This window comes from Notamacropus eugenii, chromosome 2 (genome assembly GCF_028372415.1).
Source record: "Notamacropus eugenii isolate mMacEug1 chromosome 2, mMacEug1.pri_v2, whole genome shotgun sequence".
NCBI lineage: Eukaryota > Metazoa > Chordata > Mammalia > Diprotodontia > Macropodidae > Notamacropus > Notamacropus eugenii.
Window position 1 is genome coordinate 340,094,321 of NC_092873.1, and position 25,507 is coordinate 340,119,827.

General features: G+C 41.9%; 1 protein-coding gene and 1 pseudogene across 1 annotated transcript in view; both read right to left on the reverse strand.

Annotated features, from left to right (window-relative positions):
• Positions 1–5,019: 5,019 nt before the first annotated feature.
• Positions 5,020–25,507, reverse strand: part of LOC140528099 (kinesin-like protein KIF19) — a 34,190-nt gene continuing 13,702 nt past the window's right edge. Inside the window, exons 4-8 of the mRNA XM_072645589.1 lie at positions 20,413–20,665; positions 20,014–20,150; positions 18,112–18,237; positions 15,539–15,733; positions 5,020–11,506 (exon numbers count right to left, since the gene is read on the reverse strand). Coding sequence (XP_072501690.1) covers positions 15,641–15,733; positions 18,112–18,237; positions 20,014–20,150; positions 20,413–20,665 — 609 coding nt within the window. The 3' untranslated portion in view covers positions 5,020–11,506; positions 15,539–15,640. The remainder of the gene's footprint in view (positions 11,507–15,538; positions 15,734–18,111; positions 18,238–20,013; positions 20,151–20,412; positions 20,666–25,507) is intronic.
• Positions 13,739–15,528, reverse strand: LOC140528098 (uncharacterized; annotated as a pseudogene).

The following is a 25,507-nucleotide window of genomic DNA, read 5'->3' on the forward strand; positions in this document are numbered from 1 at the left end:
TTTTCTGATTAAGCCAACTTAGTAAATTCCTTTCCCTTTTTTTCCTGAGAAGTGATATTTTCCTTTATTTAGTTCCCTTTAAGCCCTATCAACTTCTATCCTTGCTTCAAGGCTGATAAAGTAGCAACATTTATCTGGAAATTTAGATTAGCACTTAATAGTATTTTTTCCCAATTTTTCCAATTTTCCAATATTTCCAATTTTCCAATTTTTCCAATTACATGTACAAATAGTTTTCAACATTTACTTTCTTTTTTTTTTTTTTTTTGATGTCTTGAGTTGCAAATATACTGGAAAAATAAATGCCTGTCAGGTTAGATAAAGATAGGGAACACTCCAGAGACAGAAAACCTCCTCCTTTTTTTTTTGAGTAATTAAGTATTTTGTACCAATTGGAGGAACAAAGAATAGAAACATTTGTTGCAGCTGGTCCTGTAATTCACAAGGGGATTGTCCACGGCAATATGGAGGATAAAGAACAAAATGGAACCAGTTATGTTCTCCCAAAAATTCACTTTCAGCAGAAGTTAAGCCAGAAACTCTCTTGACACAGGGAGTCAATTCAACAATCAATCGATAAACATTTGTTGAATGCCTACTGTGTGTCAGGCCTTGTGCTAAGGGATGGGGATAGAAAAAGAGGCCAAAGATAGTTTCTGCCCTCAGGGGGTTTATAATTTATAAATTATAATAAATCACAATTTATAATATGATGGGGGAAACAACAGGCAAACATAAATTCAATGTAAACTATACACAGGATAAATAGGAAATAATTAACTGAGGGAAGGCAAAGGAATTAAGAGGGACTGGGAAGGTTTCCTGTAGAAGGTGGAATTTTAATTGGGACTTAAAGGAAGGCAAGGGAGGTTAGTAGCCAGAAGGTATGGGCTAATGCCCTGAGCCTTCCATCTACTGGGCATCGGGTGGTTTTCCTGAATTGGTGTTTTTCTCTTTCTTTTTTGTTCTGCGTTACATAGGATGACTTGCTGGGTAAGTATAAGGGGTGAGAGAAGGGAGACAAAATCAGAAATCAAGCCAGGGTGTTTTGGGAAATGCTTCACAACCAGCGCTCTTCACTGTTCAATCCGATCTACATTATTAGATTTACTCTATCATGTTCTTAAATCTGAAATCAATAAAACAATAAATCAAGCCCTGATTTGTAGCATTGGCTGATTCCTAAGGAGTAAATGCTCTCATTGGAAATTTAACAACTATGCCGGTTTGAGCTGGCATCCCTGGATAAAAGTGATATAAATACAAAAAGGTATTGATAAAAATCAGATTTTTAAGAAAGTAATTTCCTATCTCTTTTCTCTTAAGAAGAATGTGAATGGTAGGCCTAGCTACAACCTAAGCAGCCTTCCAGGATTAGGAGGCCTAAGGGTCAAAGGAGTCCTGGAAGTCACAATAGTGGCACCTTAGCTGGAAGGTCTTGCTAGTTCACAAAGAACATTTAGGGAGTTCCAGGCTAGGTGACACAGTGGATACTGTGCGAGACTTGGAATCAATAAGACCCTAGTCCAAAACCTTCCGAAAATGTGCCTCTTCCCTTCCTTTGGTTCAGGGGTTGTACATCATCGGACACTTACTAGCCATGTGGCCCTGAGGAAATCACTTATCTCTCTGTACCCTGGTTTTCTCATCTGCAAAATGAAAATATCATTTACCTCCCAGGGTTATACTGAGGATCAGATGAGTTAGCATAGGAAAAGTGCTTTGTTTCAGTTGTGTCCAAGTCTTTGTGACCCCATTTGGGGTTTTCCTGGCAAAGATACTGGAGTGTTTGCCATTTTCTTTTCCAGTTCATTAACAGATAAGGAAACTGAGGCAAACAGGGCTAAGTGACTTGCCCATGGTCACACAGCTAGTAAGTATCTGAGGCTAGCTTTCAACTCAGGAAGAGGAGTCTTTCTGACTCCAAGCTCACTGCATCACCTATGCTAGCTATCATTCGTCTCATTAATATAAAATACCCATTTTTAGCTCAGCTTGACCAGTCCAGGGAATCACAGAGAAGTTAAAGAGAGAACATATGGTTTGTTTTTAGAGCTGGGAAGGACCTTAGACTAAACCTCACATTTCACTAATGAGAAAGATGAGACCCAGAGTAGGAAAGTGACTTGTCCTGGTTATACAACTAATTAGTGATTAAGCCCTGATGAGAACCCAGGTGTCCTCACTGGACAATGGCCCAGAGCACTTTCCACTGGAATACCCTGGCTCAATTACTCAGTATTCTGAGGGTTACTACCTCACATAGGGTCAGGTGTACATGAGGGTCCATCAGTCTTTCCCATGGAGTTGTTATTGTATAAATTGTTCTTCTGCTTCTTCTTAGTTCATATAACACTTCCCAGGTTTCACTAAAATTATCCCCTTGCCCATTTCTTATAGCACAATAGTATTTCATCCCACTTGTATGCCATCATCTGTTTAGCCATTCCCCAGTGATGGGAACCTTCATAGATTCCTGTTCTTTGCCTCCAAAAAAGAAATGCTATAAATATTTTTGTTTAGATGGATTCTTTTCTCATTTATTTAATATCTTTGGGATATAGGCCTAGTAAAAGCATCACTGGGTCAAAGAATATACACAGTTGAGGAAATTTGGAGGTCTGAAATCTGAAGGCAGATTGAAGCATGCTGTTTTAGCTTTCTCTATGTTGTTCATAGTTTTTTTTCCCTTTTGTTCTGTTTCTTCTTTTACAACATGACTAATAGGGAAATACATTTTACATGACTGCACATATATAACTATATCAAATTGCCTACTGTCTTAGGGAGGGGGCAGGGAAGAGAGGAAGAGAGAAAAATTTGGAACTCAACATCTCATAAAAAATGAATGTCGAAAACTATTTTTACATGTAATTTGGAAAATATAAAATATTTACAATAAAACAAAACACATGCTTAACAGAGGTGAGCCCCAGACTACATCTCAAGTCTCTGTCTTTTCTGCTTTACATAAATGTGCTCTTCTGACCTGAGCCTAGGTCACTGAACCTGGATCTTGAGGGATGCTTCCAGTTCTGATAGCAACCCCTTGAGTTTGAAAGGAAGACAGAACCTAACTTGATGCCTCAGACATATCACTTCGGCCATGGGCAAGTCACAATCTCTTTGTTTCAATAACTTATAGACTACTTGTCCATTTACATCAAGGGGAAGGAGTGTTTTCATGCCAAAAGTTTCCCATCAATGAAATAATGGATCAGAGTTTTCCAGCAAGGAAGGAACTCAGAGGTTAACCAGTCTAATACCCACATTTTATACATAAAGAAACTGAGGTCCAGGGAGTCTAAGTGGCTTGCACAAGGTGATACAGGTACTCAGCATAAGGGGCTGATTTAAATTCAGGTAATAATTATAATAACAGCATTTCTATAGTGTTTTCAGGTTTGTAAAGCACTTTACATATATTATCTCATTTGACACCCCCCAATGGCCCTGGGAGGTAGGTGTTATCATTGTCCCTGTTTTTACAGATGGGGAAAACTGAGGCAGAGAGAAGTTAAGTGACTTGCCCACAATCAGATAGCTATTAAGTATCTAAGGTCATATGTGAACTGAAGACTTTATGACTCCAAGTCTGGTGCTCTCTCTACCACAAACTATCTATCTCTAGGAGTTCCTACAATTTCAGAGCCAATGAGTACTCTTCCCACTGCATGAATGGGAACTGTGTGAATTCAAAGAGAAAAAGGAAACTACACCTCCACTCTCTGCGAAATGAACTTGGGGTCTGGGGTGACTTTGTCTAGGTTCTTTGCCAGTAGACTATAGGTTTTGATAGATCCTACCAAGACAAAAAGGCATTGAATGTGATATTGCAATTAGCTATATGCCTTGGTCAAAGACCTACCTAAGTCAAAGGATTGGATTCATCACTAGATAACTGACAACCAGGTAATAAATATTTTTGGTTCCAGCTAGATCCCAATTATTATGAATATGTGTTGAAGTGGTCCCACGTATCTAAATCCATGCTATTTGAAATTAAAATTGTGGAAAATATGGCAACTGGACAGGTAGGCAGTGGATAGAGTATAGCTTCTGGAGTCAAGAAGATTCCTTCAGTTCAAAAATGATTTCAGATACTTAATAGCTGTGTGACCCTGGGCAAGTCACTTAACTCTGTTGGCCTCAGTTTCCTCATCTGTAAAATGAGCTACAGAAGAAAATGGCAAACCGCTCCAGTACCTTTGCCAAGAAAACTCCAAATGGGGTCACAAAGAGTTGGACACAACTGAAAAATCACAGAAAAACATTAACAAAATGGTTGTTGGTTCCAGCCCCAAAGAAATGTTTATATAATATGCTTATATAATACTTCAATAGTAATTTAAATGGAAAGATCTTTCTCATTAACTAATAAGCCCATATGATCTGCTTAAATCACCTGGAAGGCTGCGTCACCTGTGGTGGGAGGAGCTTGCTGAGGAGGCAGAACAGGAAGGGTAGAGTGGAACCAGAAGGAAGTGAATGAGGGGATAGAGCTGACACAGGCCACCTGACACAGCCTGACAGTTGATAGTGAGAAGGCCCTGGCTGGGGGAGGGGAGGTTTGAGAGTGGCTTTGACCTCTGCTGTGATTATGTTTATTAACTTCTTGGTCACCGTGACCGATTTGGCTTTCTCTTTCTGGTGTTTAAATAAATGTTTTTCTTCTGCCTTCTATATGGAAAGTCTTTTATACTTGGAGAGTGAACATTGGCATATTCTTAGTCACCACCAGTGCTGTGAATACTGCCTTGGCGATACAAACACTATAACTTAAATAAGGCTACCACTGAAGGATTCATTACTAAAATATTAAAAATAGCCCAGTACACAGGCAGATTTTCCATTTAAATTATTGCTTCCTAGAGACCTGATTTCCACAGCATCCATGCCATTAAACTGAGAGTTCTTCAAGGGCTGAGATTGTGATTTTGTCTTTGTGTTAGACGTGAGCCCATCCAACAAGCCCCCAACAGAAACACAGTCAGCTTGAGCAAAGAACAATACTTGTTGTGAAATCAGGAAAGCCTTTATTAATCTTTACATCCATTACCCCTGAATGGACAAGTAGCCTCCCCAGTGAGGATACAGGATGACTACAACATATGCAGAAAGATGGGGTTTCTTATACTGTTTTCCTAACTTTGGATCTCCTGCGATACCCTCCCCTGGCCATGTTCTCCTCTCTGATAGGTCCTTCCTCACACAGCTTCTTTGGACCGCACAATAGTTTCTGACCTCTCTCCATGCTAGGTCACAATCCTTATCTCCTAGGAATGTGGACAACAGAACTTTCTTACTTCCCACAAAATCCCCCTTTTTTCTTTATTAAAGTTTCTGTTTCCACACCTAAATCCAATAAATACCTCCTCACATTCTTTCCCCTATGAATTCTTCTCTTCATCTATCTCCCCTTTATATGAATATGGAAAGGGAACAAGGTTGACCAACACATAGACAAATTACAAGGGGGCAGTCCCCTTTCATAAGTACAGATACAGGGATTCCAAACACAAAGATCAATGAATTTTCCATTCAGAGGTTCCATCTCACACAGCAGTCTGGGGAGGAACATCATCTGATGCAGTTTTCTGGCGTGGATGCTCGTTCAAGCCGTCCTCAGCACAGCATCCCTGCATCTTTTCCCCTTTATCTTCTTGTAGAAATCCAGATGTCCACTCTCCTACGAAACTGACCTTAATCCCAATTTAGATGACCATCCCTAAGCTTTATACCCTTATCACTCTTACAAAACCAAAATTGGAACTTTGGCCAATTTTCACGTTTAAGAAATTCATATTTCTTAAAATTCACAGTTTCTACATTTTACATTTATTCACTATTCATATCCCCCATCAGGAGGATGAGATTTAACTAAGGAGTCAATAACAGCCTCCAGCACTTACATAAATACAATAGATAATCATTTTTAACATAGTACATATCATATCATAAAACAATTCCAACTTCTGGTCATGTGATGCTTCTTTTAAAGCATTTACAATACAGACCACAGACCATTCTTGTTTTAACATTAACCAATTGAGACAAAATAATAACTATGTATGCTAACCTCACAAGCCCTTGACATGATTGTCTCTAAACTAATACTAAGAATTAAAGGACCCTAATTTATTGTTGCTAAGTCTGAAGTACTAAACCTAATAGCTTAATTTTTGACTTAATCTCAGATGTTCCCCTACCAACAATCTATTATTTAATAGATCTGCTATTATGCTTAGAAAACTTTTGATTATAGGAAATTGCCACTTAGAGTAGGGACATTGCAGGGAATCAGCATTTACCTAACTTCATGTCAATTCCAGGCATGAGTAGATTGTCAACTGGCGTTCAGCCAGGCTTAAAGTCTGCCAGGTGTCAGTGGGGAAATTGAATCAGGAGAATCCTACCTCAGCCCAGGCTGAACAGCTGCTCTCCCAATCTTCCCATGAGATCACCTTTTTGTAGTTCATACCAGCATCTCACAGGCTCACTGGCATCTTGGATCAATGCCTCAGACTGCCTTTCTTGCTATCCATACCTGGAGTTAGTCTCAGAAGAACAGTCAGTGAATAGTCCCATAAAATCTTAAAATAGCAAGCTCCAATAACCAAGTTTCAGATATGACTATAACTTCACATTGACTAAGGAACATCTTTTGAAGACAGTCATAAGTAACCTACATGCCTTTCTATACTTTTTCCAGTTCCTGATTAAATAACATTCATAAAATCAAATTTACCATTAAAACCATAAGTTATTGCTCTAATAGATTTACATCTGTTTACCAAACTATTCTATCCCTTTCTAACCACGCTCAATCTAAAACAATGAGCTACACATCTGACAAGTTCAAACACTAACTTCAACTTATGTTCATAAAATGAATTCATATCAAAACAGAAACATTTAATTTTTCCATCAATTCCAAATATTACCAGAAGTTACCTGACTCTAAGAAACTTAGACTGAAATTCTTTTCCCCAAAGTAAAAGTGTCTCTGATTTAGTCTCAGTAATTTATTCTAAAAATGTCTCTGATCTAATCTGAGTAATTAATTCAGTCAATTGTTTTTATCTAATTGGTCTTTGTAATATGTGAAGACCGTATTCCAATTTGGGACTTTTGTCCATTACCCCAAAAAGAGTTTTAGTCCCATTTGTCTAAAACGGCCCTGGAAAACCTCACCTTGTCCCACATGAACTGGCTCTCTAGAGACCCATAGAGGCATATCCCTATGCCCTATCAATTCAATTCTCCAGGCTACTGACCACTCCCATCAAGACCATTCCTGGAACCCCCAGAACAACTGGGCCCACCCTTCCTCAGTCAGGGACTCCTTCCTCAGTCCCTCTGTAGATAAGATAAAAAACTTTGAACTTCTTTAGCTGAAAGAAGTCTTGGATTGAATTCATTTGAGCAGGACCTAACACATTGCTATTTGGGGGGGGGGCTCAAGTACCCCCAAACCTCAACAATTCCATACAATTTCAGTCAACTTTAAATCCCAATCTTGTTCTATAGAACAATGATACAACATGACATTTATACTTTGGTTTCCTTTCCTTTATCTAATTATTCCCACAAAATTCAGAAAGAATGTTCTATTTCAAGGATTTCATCTTTTACAAAGCCATACCACAGTACCCATTTACCCAATTAATTGAAAATGGCAAGATTCCACTATTTGCATTGTACTGACATTTTAAACTATCTGCTTTGCTTATAGAAACATTAGATATCATCTTCACTTTATAACAAGACTCAAAAATAGTCAAGTGGGAAAACATTCCTTTTCAAAGGAACACAATAGGGAAACTGAGCCAGAAAGATCTCATCTCAGGTTGAGGACACAATTGTACCCTGAAGCTTGTATATTAGATGTCAGGTTTTACTAATCAAAAATGTTACCAAGACTCACATCTTAGATCTTAAATTTGTCCTAAAAACCAATCACTAGAGATTATTTATCACCAAAACAAATTTCTTATTTAGGAACTCATCTGAGTTCAGATTGGATCTTAAGGAGTCCTTCTGTAATGACTCAACTTCAAAAGGAAAGGAGGATGGGGCCAAGAATGTTTTTGTCTTAAAATTATCCCAGAGCTTCCAGGAGCCATAAAATTCCTGGTCTCCTTAATCTTGTCCCTTATCTTCCAATGCCCCATAAAACCTGAAAGTATTATGACAAATTAGCTTAGAAATATAAATTTGATAGATAGGCCTTTCAAAAATCATACAAAAGATTTTACAAAGCATTTCTTCATCCAACAACTGTCTTCCTCTTTTAAGAAGAGTTTACTTATTTTATCAGTTTATTTATCATAAAATCCTCATGAACTTAATTGGTAAAAATTACAAAACATCTAAAACCAAGACCTTTTCACATTTGCCCATAAGCTTCCTTTTACAAACATACTCTTGTAAATGCTTGATTCATAGCAAAAAAACAATTTTAGTTAAAATTTTATCTTAACAGCAGAAGTAAACTTTTAACATACTTAATACATCCTTAGATTTAACAGGCTTGAAAATCACACCCATATATATATTAAGGATTCTCATTTTCTCAATAGTTCTACAACACAGAAACTCTTACACAGAATTTATAACATCTTTTTAACTAATTGATCATTAATTTAACAATGCATTTCCTAATATAACAACATTTAGATTTACTTAAAAATTTAAAACTATTTAAGTTTACTTAAAATTTAAAATAAGCCATTACTCATTCAGCTGAATGTATTTCCACATCACCATGCACAATACTTCATCTCTTTACCACGAGGTGGGCACACTCTATCATCTGATATCCTTTCAGATAGAGTCATTTCAAATCTGATTGAGCTATGAATTATCAAATCAAGTTGCATGATTTTTCTGTCTTTTTGAAATATTTCCTCACACCCTCACTACCTACTGAAACCATCTTAAACTGTCCCATCCAGAACTATTCAAACCTTATTCATCTTTCCAAGTCTCTCAGTCCCATTACTCAGATCATCCAGTTCCTCCCCATCTTAACTATAACTGACTGCACTGGATTTCCCTTCTAGCAAGAAGGAAAGAATTTAACTCTACTATTATATAGCAAACATCAGCATTTTCACATATTATTTATAACCACATATAAGTTTCAAATTATCAAATTTCTATCACATTCTGTTTAAAACCCCAATCTATATATAACAAACTCCAAATTTAAAAACTGTGTAACATTGCATCTAACATATACCCCTCCTTATACGCATCCTTGCATTAAGCATTTTACAATCATAAAGGCCAAATAACAATATCTTTTTCTGCTTAATCCTGAGAGGAAGAGTTTCCCAGAAGCTGGTCTGTATTCCTTCAGGACAGATTTTGATTTGAATCATATCAAATCTGGATTTCTAATAACCAATGATAACCATTTTAGCCTTCCTTTTTAAAAAAAATCAAATACTTTTGCTACTTAAAAGAAAACTTTATTTATAACTTCCCATAAGCTCTCTTTTTACTCTACTTCCTTAAAGAGTTGAAATGACATCTTCCAGTTCCCCTACTCCCTCCAAGGTCCACCAGATGAGGAGATTTCCCAGTCTCTTTCAGCCTTTAAATCATATTGGAGTGGGGGGCATAACCTTCCCCTTGTCCATGTGGTCTGAGCACATGGACGCAGTTAATGCTTCTAAAAGAAATCACTGAAATTCTAAAGTGATTTCATAGTTTTAAACACATTGTATTCTTATATCAGATCTATTTACTTAATTTAAAAATAAAGTACAGATTTTAGCTTTGAGATTTCATTATATCAAAACTCAACTTTTCACTCTAGACTACCAGTCCTTTACTCTGCTAATTTCCATTGCAAAAGAGATCCTCTTTTAGGTGAGGTCTGCCACTCCCACAGGAGGAAAGACCTTCTCAGTTTCAAAAAAAAAAGGTTTGAATTAGATTAAAGAACCTCCTTGCCCAGGCAAATGGGTCTAAATAATTTAATACTGACAAAGTGTGACTTCTAAGCATGAAGCTTGGGAACTTAATAACTAATAGTAATAATTACAAATCACAGTAAACAATTTTTAAATTTTTAAATCCAATAGCCTTCCAAAATTTTGTCTATTGATTTCCCACTCAGGCTAAACATTTTCTTAAGTGGAATTGGGGGAGGAAGCACATGGATACTCCATCATTCTACCCATATCCTCCCCTCCTTTTATATTTCAAGTAAACTAGATACTCACCATTTCTTCCAGCTTCTTTGTTCCTTAAAAAGAACCTTAAGAGGTTAAAAGCCTAACAATTTACCTTACCAATAGAGAAACATTTTTTTAACTTGAATAATCTGCAAAGAGCAAAAATCTTTCTTTTCAAAAAATTTTCTAACTCTCTATTAACACCATTATCAAGCCAAACACTAAAGCATTTTTTTCTCTTTCTCCAGCCCACCCACTTCTCTGTGGCTGCTGTAATCAGGGAGGAAAGGAGAGGGGAAGATCAAGAGATAGCAGAACTCCAAGGGAAAGTCCAGCTACAGCCTATGCTACTCTGCCTGGCTGCATGACTGCGTTTACAATTTAACAAAACGCTTCACAAACACACAGACAAACACAGAACACAGAATAGATAGAGCAATACAGATCCTCTCTTTTTAGGAAATAAACTGATTTTATTTGACAAGACTAGTCAAAATTCAACTATTAATGTCAATTTACTCTGATTCCAAGCCAATTTGAAAAGGATCCTTAGCAGAATCTAGATTCTCTCTACCCCCTCTTTCTCTCTGCTCTCTCCAGAGCAGACAGGGGAAGGAATACAACCAGCATTCCTTCAAACAGATTTCTGAAGGAATACCCAGAGGATTATGCATTCCCTCCCTGGTACCATTATCTTAAGAGCGCTCACTCCCCATCTTAGGACTTATGCTCTGAAGGTCCCCAAAGGACTGGTCAGGCCTAAGATCCCAAGGCACACAAGGTAGTACTTAGCCATCAATTTTCCTGCCATCACTCAGGTCTCTGACTTTTCACAACAATTCCAAACAGTCCCAGAGAAATTAGCAGTCAGAAGAGGGAAAACATGCCTGTGGGTGTTTGGGCTACTGAAAAAAATTAATGGGTGTGCTCCCATCCTCCACAAGCAAGATTCCATCCTAACCTTTGTGATGGTCAAGGTCTCATGATGAGCCCCCAAGAATTGTTAGAAGTGAGCCCATCTAACAATCCCCCAACAGGGAAAAACATGCTTACCTTAAACAAAGAAAAATATCTGTTGTGAAATGAGGAAAGCCTTTATTAATCTTTACCTCCATGACCCCTGAATGGATGGGTAGCCTCCTCAGTAAGGTTACAGGATGACTACAACACGTGTAGAAAGATGGTGTTTCTTATACTGTCCCCTGGCCATGTAACTCCGTGTTGTCCTCTCTGATAGGCCCTTCCTCAGACAGCAACTTGGGCCAGAGCATTAGTTTCTGACCTCTAACCTGTCCATGTTAGGTCACAACCCTTATCACCTAGGAATGTAGAAAACAGAACTGTCTTACTTCCCATACTTTTATCCCTGGGGCTTACTCATCACAGTGGCTGGCACATAGTAGATGCTTAAGAAATTCTTGTCAATGGCTTGATTTTGCTTAGGCCACATCAAGGATCTGATAATTAAGTTCCCATCATTCCACCATATTGGTAACAAAAGCAAAATCTTTGATTCATAAAGCTGGTAGTACTACCTTATGATAAGTAAGACTCATCCTGGATATTGTTCTTGTAGGAGGGATAAGTTTCTATTGTCCAGTTTACATTCTATCTCCCCATCCTCCTTTTGACCAGTAACAGTTGGTCAATAGTTAATTCAAAGAATGACAAGATTGGATTAGAGTATGGCCTTTGGGCATACTAACAGAGAGGAATCATAACCAATGTAGGATGAGCAGGGCTTTGTCTGGTAGAGATAGGCCTCTTTCCTGGGCCATCACTATAGCTACACTCTCACTGAGTCCACCTCTGTTATTTCCCTCTTCCTCACTGCCCTTCCCTCTCTCCTCCTACCTTGAGGGTAGGGAGTCAAAAATTGTCAGACACACTACAAGGGGTATGGCCTGGACTCTAGAGAACCAATCAATTTCTTCTCCATGAGACTGTCACCCCCTCTCCCTCCTACATGGACCCCCTCTTCTCTTGGGATCTGGGGTAGCTGGAAAGAAAAATATTAACACAATCATATTTTCTAGCCAGTCTCCTTCCAGGATTCACCAAGATGCTGGAGCTGGGGAAAGGGGATGGCCCTCAGATCCCAGGAGCAAGAGCTTGAGCTTACTTATTCTTCATGCTAGGGTCTAGTTTCTCCTAGGTAATTTATTTACAAATTAATTTAGTCCAGGCACAAGAATCTTCTGTTATGACTCTAACTGACCCATTCATCTTTTCCTTGGATGTTTCCTTAATATTTATTAACAAAGATACCCAGACCAATCTTAGAGAGCTGAGGGAGTCCATCACCATGCAGAAGCTGGCACCAACCTCTCCCCCTTTGGCTATGTGCCAGGGCCTCTGAAACATCCCTCAGGAGATATATCTGTATTCCATTAAACCTTTCCCATAGGGAGATGAACAGAGTGAATGATTATGTCTGGCAAGGAAGTGAGTGTGGTAGTTCACTCTGACAAAGTCCCTGGGGTAGATGAGCTTGAGCAACCTGGAGAGGTGTTTTAAAGAACCTGCCTATCAGCACTGCCAAGAGACAGGTGGCTGCCAGCTCACAGGGCTCAATCTGCTCCTGGAGGTGGGGAGAGAAGAAACCCAAACTTTATTTATTTATGGGACACATGGACACAGACAGACCCTGCCTTACATGGTGACATAGAGGAACTAATCAGAAAGTATTTGACTTACACTACAGTCTGAGCCAGGTGGGGTGTACCAAGATGGCAGTCTCAGACCAGCAAGGACAACCCAACTACAATGGGACAGTCCCCTACCCCAACTGAAAACTAAGAAAAGGCCATTAAGGAAAAAAACACACTCATACTATAAGCCCAGAACCACAGCCAATACATCTGTCTGTCTGTCTGTGTTCCTTCATTTTCGAAGAAGACCATGACATCAGAGAAATGATGACGACTTGAATTTGACTTTCTTTTGAGTGAGGGATGGCTGTGCAGGTCACCAGTCTCACTTTCCCCTCCTGAGCCATCTGGATGATGATATTCATCAGGATGACAAGAAGACCCAGGATGCAATGGGAGACCTTGGCCTATTCAGGCGCTCACTTAGAGTGAGGTAAGGCCATTAATGAATAAGCCTCTCTAAGAAGTAATCAGGGAATGGCCCCTTTAATGACCAAAGGAAAAAATATGTAAATCAAGGTAGGAGAGAAAGAGCAGCAGTTACTATTGATAATCACTCTGGAGCACAGAGCAATAGAATATCGGATTTGAGTGAGAAAGATCTCATTTTCAAAACCTGCCCCAGTCCCTTGACCAGCTTGAATTATTCTGGCCAAGTCACCCTCAGCTCTCAGCCTTGTTTTCCTCATCTGTAAAATGAGAATGATAGTAGCACCCACTGCATTGATGTGAGGTTTAAAGGAGATAACATATGTAAAGTGCTTTGCAAACTTAAGCTAGCTGTATGGAAACATATGTTGGGGAGGAGGGGCATTCTTTTTTTTTTTTTTTTTGACTCACCATTTTCATTATTTGTAAAAAATAGTGAATAATCATATCCCGGTTGGGAAAATCCGGTGGTTTAGTGTTTAAACAAGTCCTTCTGTCCTGAAGCATCTGTTTTGAAAGTTTGTGACTGGCAGCTTTAGTGCCAGCATCTTTGGGTTTGCACTGGCTGGCTGGGGACAGTAGTCTTAGCAGCCTTAGAATCACTGGGGTTTGTGGCCTTGGCTGCCTTGGGATCGGATTGGACAGCCTTTGAATCAGACTTGGAGTCCTGGGAGCCAGATTTGGTAGCCTTGGGATCAGATTTACTGACCTTGGCAGCAGATTTGATGGCCTTGGAGTCAGTGGGCTTGGCAGCCTTGGGATCAGTGGGCTTGGTGACCTTGTGGTCAGTGGTTCTGGAAACCTCAGGGTCAGGCTTTGTGATCCTGGGGCCTGGGCATTTGATGCTGACCCTATAGCCTGGATGCTTTGTGACCATCTTGTGGCCCACAAGTCAGGCACTGCTCTAGGGGATATTGGGCCTGAGGACCTTGGCCTAGGAGGCCTTGGTGCTCAAGGCCTTGATGGCCTCTGCTTGTGCCTTGATGGCTTTGGTGTTGTTGGCCTGCATCTTCTTCAGGCCCTTTCTGTTGTGTTTCTTGGCAAAACACATGTTTCTCAGAAACTTGGGGTCAATCCCTTTCAGAGACTCGGATCTCTGTGCCCTAGGTCTCTTGATGCAGTTTCTGTGTCATTTTCGTGATTGGTTGTGGGTGCTATGGTTCTTAGACTTAGTCATCTTTACACCACAACCTGCACTGAGGCGCTCCCCAGACAGGAAGCGGTCAAAGCGCTGACACGGAGACAGACACTTCCACAGATTAGACCACAACCAGGGAGGGGAGCCATCTCTGTGCCCTTCTCTCTTCCCCATCCACCCCAAGATGGATGTGGGACTCATTATCCCTCAACCCTAGCTTCACTGAGCCTGACCGGAAATCTTTCTTAAGTGGCACTCCAGGTGTGACCCATTAATGTCACAGACATGGAAGAAGGAACGACACTCATTGCCCATAAAGTGAATGCGCATTCATCAGTAGCTCCCAAAGAAGATCATGCCATCAGAGAAATAATGACATGACTTACATTTCACTTTGTTTTGAGTGAGGAAGGGCTGTGCAGGTCACCAGCCTCACTTCTGCTCCAGAGCCATCTGGATCCAGTGACCAGATATTCATCAGGATGGCTGGAGATGAGGCAATTGGAGTTAAGTGACTTCCCCAAGGTCACACAGCTAGTGAGTGTCAAGTGTCTGAGGTGACATTTGAACTCAGGTCCTCCTGAGTCCTGCACTGGTGCTCTATCCACTGCACCACCTAGCTGCCAAAGTGAATGAACAAGAAAGTACAGACCCTGTCAAGAAGGGGTCAGGGAGGTGAGCTGATCCAAGCTTCCTCCAGGAAGCTTCTACTCCCACCCTGTCCAACATGACCCTCTAACAGTTCCCTGTCCTCCTCTGTGCTCTTTCTGGCATTGTCTACAATGCCAACACTTTACTCCTCAGGCATGGTCTAGATTCCCTCTGTGTTTACCTACATCAGGTGGTCTGCCCTAAGACTTTAAGTGTCTTAACAACCTTTGGGCCTAGGTCTAAGTGGCTTCCTGTACATGTCAGTGGAAAAGAGTTTAAGCTTCCTGATAAATGACCATGACGGTGAGTGAAGTGAAACATATTATTAATCATCCTTTATGCCAGTTAAGTCCAAATTGGAGCCTCCTTCCAGGGGAGTGGCTTTTTTTTTTTTTTTTTTTTTTTTTTTTTTGTCGAGGCCATGGACAGCCATTGCTCTCACTTTCCCCTTCACATTTCCCTCCTCCTGTTCATCTCCTCACCTGGGATGCCCTCTCTGAGCCAGCCAGGTCGATCATGAAGAGGTGGCCTATCCGGATCTCTTGCATGGCACTCTTGATCTGGCTCTTTTGGTGCACAGTCACTTAGAGTATGGTGTGGGACCGGGAAGATGCCTGGTTGGCAGCTGTAGGTTCCTCGTACCTCTGCTTATTTCCTTGTATGAGCAGCTGCATGATCTGGGGATGAAGGGAGATGGGGGATTGGGAGAGGGAAATGTCTCAGACCCCTGATCCCCTCTGGCAAACCCTCCAAGGCAGGGAAAGCTGCCCTAACTCAACCTCACCTCCCATCTCTTAGGCCAGGATTGGGGAACCTGCAGCCTTGAGACCACATGTGGCCCTCTAGGTCCTCAAGTGCTGCAGTGTTCCCCATCCCTGTCTTAGGCACTTGATGTATAGAAGACATTATGTTGGTGCGTTGAAGCTGATACAAGATTAGGGATCAATCTCTGCCCCTATCAACCTTGTTAAGAATTCACAGACTAGTAGTAGGGACAGAGGTCATGTGTGGTGTTAGTGGGAAATGTGCTGAATTTATAGTCAGAGGTGCTGGGTTCAAATCCCAGCTCTGCCATTTGTTAACTGTGTGACTTTTAGCAAGTTAGTCTCTCTGGGCCTCACTCTAAAATAAAGGTATTAGACTATAGGGTTGTAGAATCCATCTTGGCAATACTACTACTACTACTGTTACTACTAGTAGTAGTACTAGTACTACTACTATTACTACTACTACCACTACTACCATCACCACTATTACTGCTACTTCTAATACTACTACTAGTACTACTACTACTATTACTACTACTTCTACTATTACTTCCACTAGTACTATAACTACTACTAGTAGTACCTCTACTATTATTACTACCACTACTTCTATTACTACTAATAAGGATGATGATGATCATGACGATGATGACGATGATGTTGATGATAATGATACTATAGCAACAATATAGTGCTTCAAATCTGCAAAGAATGATACAGTTATATTTTACATGTTTATCTACATTTCCTCATTTGATCCTCACAACACTCAGTGATTTACTGATAATCACCTAGATGCTATTTTTATACCATTTTATAGATGAGGAAACTGAGGCTTCAAGAGGTATTATAACAATAATAATAAGCTGTAAGGTTTGCAAAGTGTTTATAAATTTTATCTCATTTTTCACAACAACCCTAGGAGGTTGGTGCTACAATTATCTCCATTTTACAAAAGAGGAAATTGAGCCAGAGGAGGTTAAGTGACTTGCCCAGGGCCACACAGCTAGGAAGCATATGAGGCAGACTTATGAATTCATGATTTATGATCTCATGAGCCCAAAGGAGACATTCACCCCAAAGCTTAGTGGACAGCCAGCATGGGGGCAAATGCTTATATATGTGAAATGCTCTCAAGGGTCCCTCTTCCTGTACTGAATCTTAGGATCCTATGAAGACCCCACAGGTGTGCAGAACTCCAAAGGGAACCTCCAGGATGGAGAGAGAACCAATAGGAATAGAGAAGAAGAGATAAAGCAACTGGTATTTCTCAGGCCAAAGAAGAGAAGCTGACAAATATATACAAGGACTGAAATAATGTAAATGGAAAGAACGATAAATAGACTGAATGCTATGGGATTATAATGTCAAAGCTTAGCCCAGAAAAGAGTTGAGAACATGCCCCTTTCTCCCTTTACTGCAAGGATGGTGGACTCCTGCATGTATTGTCAGTCAAGGGCAGCTGATGTGTTGCTTGGCTTTGGTCGACCGTCTTTCTTCTCTCTTTTAAACCTTTTTGTTACAAGGGCTGGCTCCCTGGGAAGGGGACAAAGTGCTGTGATAACTTTGGACATCAAGGTTCCTAGAGCTAAAGGCTGATTGAGCTAGAGCTAGTCTAACCCCCTCACTTTACAGATGGGGAAACTGAGTCCAGAGAGATGAAATGACTATCTGAAAATCACACAGGAAACAAGTGTCAAGATTGGAATTCAGATCCTTTGAATTCAAATCCAGCATCCTATTCATAGTACCATGATGTCTCTTAGCAAAAAGTACTAATTTATCAGGGGCTATGAAAAGAAAGAAATTTAAGGGGATATCAAACAGTCTGGAAGAAGGTGAAATGGGAAAGATCCCTGGCCTGAGAAGGAGTAAGCTTTGTTTGAGTTCTGAATCTTTTACTGATAATCTGTATGATCTTAGGCCATCAAAAGCCCAAAGGCTTATTTTAATTTTGGGGGCAAAGGCAGTTGGGGTTAAGTGACTTGCTCAGGGTCACACAGCTAGTAAGTGAGGCTGGAGCTGAGCTCAGACCCTCATGACTCCAGGGTCAGTACTCTATCCACTGCTCCACCTTGCTGTTCCACCTTTGTTTTTTTTTCTTAAGAACATCTATTTATAACATGGGAAAACTATTTGCTGTTTTACCTTCTTCCTGGGAGGCTTGAATCAGAAAAGAGATGTAGATATCCCAACCCTGGTTAGGTTTCTGTAAGGCTGCCTCAAGCATCAGACACCAGACCATCCTAACAGGCAGCAGCTTCCTTTTCTCTCTGCCAAAAACTTACTTCTTTGGCATTGGTGGTGGAAACCTCAATGATCCCTGCCACCTGGATCACCCTCTTGGAGTCCTCTCTCAACTCTAGGTACCGCATGGAAGGATTCAGTAGATCCCTAATCATTTCGTTGTAGATCTGATAGGAGTAAGGAGAGAATATTGGAACACTTTAGGTAGACTACAAAGGTAGGAGCTCATCACCCATCAGACCAGAGAGAAAACCACCTGCATTGGAATCACTCAATCAATAAGCACTTATTAAGCACCAATTATATGCATTGTGCTAGGTGATGGAGATGCGAGTACCAAGAATGGAAGGAACAGATTTCCAAAGGAGCTTTATGGATCCTTGGTATTCCAAGGAAGTCAAGAAGGAGATAAGGGAATCAGTAGTTTGAGGATAGGGTACAGATGGCAATGTGGGGATGCCGTTCCCAGAGCTGGCTGAGCACATCCCCAGGAGGTTGAATTACTGGACAAGGTATCTGTGGTCTAGGCCATAGCTACCCTCTTCTTTCTAGGAAAATATGAATGGCATCGATTTCTATCCAGATCCCTCGGTATCTGTTCAATGGGGAGAAGTCCTCTGTCACCTCTAGCAAAAGTGATCTAATGAGGAAAGACCCTGCCAAGGGCAGATCTAGCAGCCCACTGCTACGTTGCTGGGTTGTTCTTTGCCTCCCCCTCCTGCTGCTCTCATTCTCTCATTCTGTGAGCATACACTGTACTAGCCAGTGTACAAAGGGGACAGCTCTAGCTCGCTGTCCTTCCATCCTGCCCTGCCTCTTATATAATAATAATAGCTTACAGTCACATAGTGTTGACAATGTGCCTGGCACTGTGCTAGGCACTTTATAACGATTTTCTCATTAGATCCTTACAACAATCCTGGGAAGATGGTGCTATCATCATCCCTGTTTACTGGTGAGAAAACTGAGGCAGACAGTGGTTAAGTGACTTGACCAAGGTCACACAGCTAATGGTCTTCCTCACTCCAAGCCCAGCACTAGATGCCTCATATAAATCACCTAATAAAGAAAGAACCAGGACTATATTAGAGGTGCTGGGAAACCAGGTAAGTAGAGCTGTCACTAGCAATTTTTGCACCTGGTGCCAGGAAAACAAAACATGCCCAGGACAAATGACATGAAACATGTCCTCAAATCAACTATTTAAGAGCAAGTCAGTTGTCAGGAGTGACAGAGCTCCCAGGATGAGGACAAGCTGAGAGGAGCTCACTTGGGGTGCTATTGCCAAGTGGAAGAAGATTCCATCTGATTGCTTCCTATTTTAATAATTCTTACTAACTAGGTACTAAGCTCAGTTTGTTTCTAAGCTGATGTCAGTGTCCTCTAAATTTTGGAAACCTATGTCAAAGCCCCCACTGCCATTCCTTAGTTACAACTGTCCTTAGTTACAGTTCTAGAGAGTAGTCACAACTCACCTGTTCTCAGCAATGACTTCTCATATTCCTCTTTGGACACATCACTCCACTCTATTAATCCTATCACCATATGCCCACACTAGGGGAAGCTGCTGCCAGGTATGCCAGGCATATGGACACACACCCACACATGTATTATATTGCTATACGTAGACATACTTGGGCAAATGGCCCACATTTAACTAGACACCCAAAGAACTCGTGATGTTTAGCTCAGCATCGCTGAGGGAAATGGGGCATGTCCCTAGGGGCTATGCACTTCACACTTGCCCTATTTCTATCCTTTCAAAGGGAGAGCTTGTCAAAATGAACAGAGAAGTAGGAACAGTTGTTGTCTATACCCCTGGACACTCTGCACTGGGACTTAGGCTGAGCTGCTTTCAAGGGATTTTCCTATCCTTCTTATGAATCAGTCAATGCTTTACTGCTACTCAAAATTCCAAGTGTAGCCCAAGCAGGATGACCTACCTCTAGGTAAGACATGGATACTTCATATTCCACATCATTATTGGTCTCCTCAATGGCACAGAATAGGTCATTGAGGGTCCAAATATAGATGCCAGGATCCTTATCAGTGCCCAGCATGGTGTAGGTTTTTCCACAGCCTAGGGGCAGGAAAGAACAGTAGGTAAGCAGGGGGGTTATAGGGCATGTGTCATTGCTGGAGAGGGCTGCACCTGGAAGACTTTTTCCTTGCTCTGAAGGCTCTACATGTGGGGCAAGCACCCTGTCTGTTCTTGAGGAGGGGTCTTGAGAGGCTAGTGAAAGGCAAGGCTCTTAGATCCATGTGAGTGGAAGAAGGAGGGGTCTTCTGGGATAGGGTGAAGATAGGGGTGGGACATAGAACTCATGATGTCTAAGGCTTACATTTGGCCAAGTCATTCCTGGGATAGTGAAGTGGGGTTGTCCTATAAACCTCCTGCTTGTGGGAGTTGACCAACTTCCATGTTGGGGGGTCAGGTGGGCAGACAAGGGAGGCTCTTTGCGTTCTGGACAGAACCAGGGAGATAAGTGGTGAGACAGTCAGCTCTCCAGTGGGGCCATAGGCAAACACAGTGGCATTGTAGCCAGAGATGATCCCTTCAATAAGGTTCTTTGTGGTGGCTTCATAAATCATCTCCTGCAAAGAAAGTCAATTTGGAGGGTGTGAGGGGTTCAGAAGGCAGAACATGCCCCACTGTAGAAAGCAGTTTCTGCTTCTGGGTCCTGCCTAGTCTGAGAACACCTAGACTCTATAGGGGCAACACTGAGGAGGTGAGGAAAGCATCTCTTTACCTTCAGTGCATTAGGGATGCCAGCTTGGAACAGAACTCGAGACACCAGCTGGCTCCTGCAGCTTTTCCTGATCCCCTGCCCAGCTGCTGCTTTATAACAGATACCAGGGATATCCTGAAGTGATCCAAGTGGAGGTATCCCCAGGAGAGAATCAATTTTCTCAGGTCCATCCTACCATCTGGTTAATCTAGTGGGGTCATAGACTTCTCGAGCTCAGAAGGGCACCAAATGTGGGGTCCACAGTGCTTGCTGACGTTAATGGTTGCTGAGTAGAGGTATGTGTATGTATGTATATGCATGGATGCATGCATGCATCTATCTGTGAATGAGCATGTTACATAGAAATACATGCAAACATGCACATGTTCATGAATGTAGGAAATCACACCTTCTCTAAATAAGAGCTGAAAGAGTTTCAAATCGTTGTATGCAAAGATCCAGGCCTGAATGATGGTCTCTTGGGGACAAATAATAGACTCTTATTTTGGTCCTGTGTTAGTCTCTCCCATCCCTGACCCCTCATCTGAGTGACAGTGAAGTCAAAGGCCACATCAAATAAGTAGGACTTTTCCTGGGATCTGTGGGCTTGGAGAATGTCATCTGGAGCTTCCATTGGATTCATCAGAACCACCACCTGCAAAAGTCCCAGAAGTTGTCTGGAAGGAGCCACTGAGAACTAGTGGGGGTCCTGTGGCCAGAGTGTCAGGAATTGGCACCTCTTTATTTCTGGGGCAGGTTAGGGAATCACTGGGCAGCTAGGTGACACAGAGGATGGAGTGTTGAGCCTAGAGTCAGAAAGACCTGAGTTCAAATTGGGCTTCAGACACTAGCTGTGTGACCTTGGGCAAGTCACTTAACCCTGATTGCTTCAGTTTCCTCATTTGTAAAATGAGATAGAGAAGGAAATGGCAAAACTGCTCCAGTATCTTTGCCAAGAAAATCCCAAATGGGGTCAAGAAGAGTCAGATGTGACTGAAATGATTGAACAGCAGCAGCAGCAGGGGACTATTTAGACTGGACAGCTAGTGGGGAGGGTAATGGGGAAGTAGGCAGGAGCTCGGGCAAAGGGGACAGAAGCAAGATAGAACCTTTCCTTAGAGGAGAGGAAGAGAGGGAATTGGGTTTCCCTGGGTTTTTCTTGGACTACTAGGTCTCTCTGTACAACTTCTCACACCTAAACAATAGCAAAAAATGTGAAGTATTAACATATTAACATATGAAACTTCTTCAAATTACTTCTGTCCCTAAAATCTCATCTTACCTTCTCAAAATTAGGATTCCTATCAACTTTTTGTTTACCTTCTGGACTACTTGCTTATCCCTAGGGCAGCTGTTCTAGAGATGTTCATACCCTCAGAGTAAGAAAAAAGTTGGGAAGATAAGAAAGTAGCTTGGAGTAGGGGAAAGCTCCATTCTTTTGCTCCCTGGGGCTCACCCTCACTCTCTGTCCTTTGCCCAAAGATTCTAAGGTTGCAGCTATTTTATAGGACAAACTCTGACACCATTCACATCCACTTCATGCCAGATGAGACAAGACAAACACACACACACACACACACACACACACACACACACACACACACACACACACACATGAAAGTGATATAAGAACATAATACAAAGGCATTATAAAAAGAAGCACAGATTAGGAATGTAATCCTGGCTTCCCAGGCTCCCTGCCCAGGTAGCATTGTCATGGAGATGGGAAACTCCAACAGATGCTATCCCAGAATTCACCAGTTTCGTGACATCTCTTTGGACTTGTCTTTGAAGACTTCTGGGGATTAGACACTGGCAGAAAAGAACTCGGCTGCTCATAATGTGCCCTGCAGAAGACAGTGCCACTGGTGGGGTTGAACCAAGTCTAATGTCTAGAGCAGGGGCAGGGAACCTGTGGCCAGGGCCATATGTGGCCCTCTAGGTGCTCAGGTGTGGCCTTTTGACTGAGTCCAAGATTTTACAGAACAAATCTTTTTATTCAGGGGATTTATTCTGTGAAGTTTAGAGTCAGTCAAAGGGCTGCACTTGAGGACCTAGACTCCCACATGCGGCCTTCAGGCCACAGGTTCTATGCTTCTGGTCTAGAGAAAAGCTCCTATATGCCTTTTCCCAGGGTTCTAGTAGGATGCTTCAACAGGACTGTGGCACTGGGAACTGATGGGATACTTCCAACAAGCCCCCATTCTCCTTCTCTCCCTCTCCTCCCCTCCTCTACCCCTCACCCCCATCCCCACCCCCTCCTCCTTTTCTCCATCAGCAGAGGAAGAAGCAAGAGAAGGCTGACCTCTGGCTGCAACCAAAGTTATGTTATTTATTCTCCACTGAGTCCACCTCTCCCTCTTCTATTGTTATGTGTATCCTATACCTGATTATTAACAACGAAAATCTGATGGCTGCTAAATCCTTTTCAAATATGACTGATGCGGGTCAGGGAGAGATTTGGAAAGAAGTTGTGACCCCGTTAGAGAGGGAGGAGACACAACCCTGCTTCAGCTCAGGCTGAGGCATACCAGGGAGGAACAGACCCCAATCCCATTTGGAAGTCTGCATGAAATAAAGATCTACTAACAACATATGTGTTGGTCAACACAAGATTCCAATAAACAGGAACATGTATAAGCACTGAGCCACAATTTGAGGGATACACACACACACACACACACACACACACACATAAACACACATACGTATGTGTATGATACATACACACATATACGTATACATATATAAAATGTTATTCAGTCATTTGTCTAACTCTTTGTGACCCCATTTGGGGTTTTCTTGGCGAAGATACTCAAGTGATTTGCTGTTTCCTTCTGCAGCTCAATGGACAGATGAGGAAACTGAGGCAAAGAGAGTGAAGTGACTTAACCAGAGTCATACAGTTATTAAGTGTCTCACACCAGATCTGAACTGGGGAAGATGAGTCTTCCTGACTTAGTCCTGGCACTTTATCCACTGTGTCACTTAGCTGCCCTCCCAAAACGTTATTGCCCAATTGTGTCTGACTCTTTCTGACCCCATTTGGGATTTTCTTGGCAAAGATACTAGAGTGGTTTGCCATTACCTTCTCTAGCTCGTTTTACAGATGAGGAAACCAAAGCAGTTACATGACTTGCCCACAATCTCAGTTAGAAAGTGTCTGAGGCCAGATTTGAACTTGGGAAGACAAGTTTTGTTGATTCCAGGCATGGTGCTTTTATCCACTGCACCACCCCAATCCAGTGCCTTCATAAAAGGTAAAGTGATGAGGGGAGGGAGTGTTGCTTGATTTTTTTTTTTAATCCACAACAGATAGGATAGTCCAGAGAAAGAGATGAGCCCCTGTTCTGTGGAAGCAATCCCAGAATATATAATCCCAGTACTGGGTACTGGGAGGATGGGAGGATTCAATGCCATTAAGCAGGTCTGTTCAATACTTTCTTATTCTACCAGACACTAGAACAGGTCTGTGCGGAACTACAATGGTCCCTGCTCTCAAGGAGTACACAGTCCTTTGGGGGACAGCAGTCCTCAAGCAACAGAGACAAAGTGACAGGGAGGGGATTTCCAAGGAAGGAAGGCAGCTGAAGGTCACTGCCCTCTGAGGCTCCTGGGCCAGTGGTCTTAACTGTGCTTCTATCAATGGGCTGGTCTGGCAGTCTGGGGAAGCCCATGGACCCCTCCTCAGAAGAATGTTTTTAAATGCATAAAATAGATGGGATTACAAAGGAAACCACTTATATTGAAATAAAGATAAATTTTCCCTCTTATTCAAGTTTATCATTCCCTTGAAATCTAACCACAGATACAGTTATGAACCTCTGTCCTAGCAAGTCCTTCAGAACCCTCGAAAATGCAACACAGAAAAAAATCCAAATTGACTTAAAATTGGTGTAGGCCTCAGACTGTGTTTGGCCTCAGGCTCAATCAGAGAAGGCTTCCAGGAGAGGATTAACGTTTTCAGCATTTCCCAGCTGCTGCCTCCCACAGAAAGCTCTAGAGAGAATAGGGAGGATGAGACAGTGGTGGGTACTAGGAACAGCATTGCAAAATGGTCAGAATGCGGGATTGGGAAGCAAGACTCCTGAAAAATCCTCAACCACCATCTCAGGCCACAGAGGGCCTTATCTACTCTGCCTTACCTCAACTACACATCATGGCTTCCCTGGCTTCCTCCAAGATTCCACTGAAATCCTAAGTTGTGCAGGATGCCTTTCCTACTCTCCCCTCCCCTCCCCTCAGTCTTTCCCTTGATTTGTGCTGTATATTTATTTTGCTTAGATATAAGTATGTGTGTGTGTGGAGAGGGAAGGGAGAGGAGAGGAGAGGAGAGGGGAGGAGAGGGGAAAAGAGGGGAGGGGAGGGGAGGGACAGAAGAGACAGAGAATTGTCTGTATGTTGTTTCTCCCATTAGGACATTAACATTTGGGAAGCAGGGACCATACTTTTACCTATTTTTTTTTAAATTTTGGTATCTCCAGCCCTTAGCACAGGGCCTGGCCCATAATATGTGCTTAATAAATACCTGTTGACCTCTTCACTTGACCAGTATGGGCCAGGCCCTGTGCTGAGTGACAGGGTCACAAAGAAAGGTCCCTTCCCCTCCAGGAGCTCCTAGGCTATCAGGGGAGACAACAGGCAAACTTCTCTGTACCATCAGGATGAATCAGAGGTATTTTATTCTCGGCAGGAAGGCGTTAGCAAG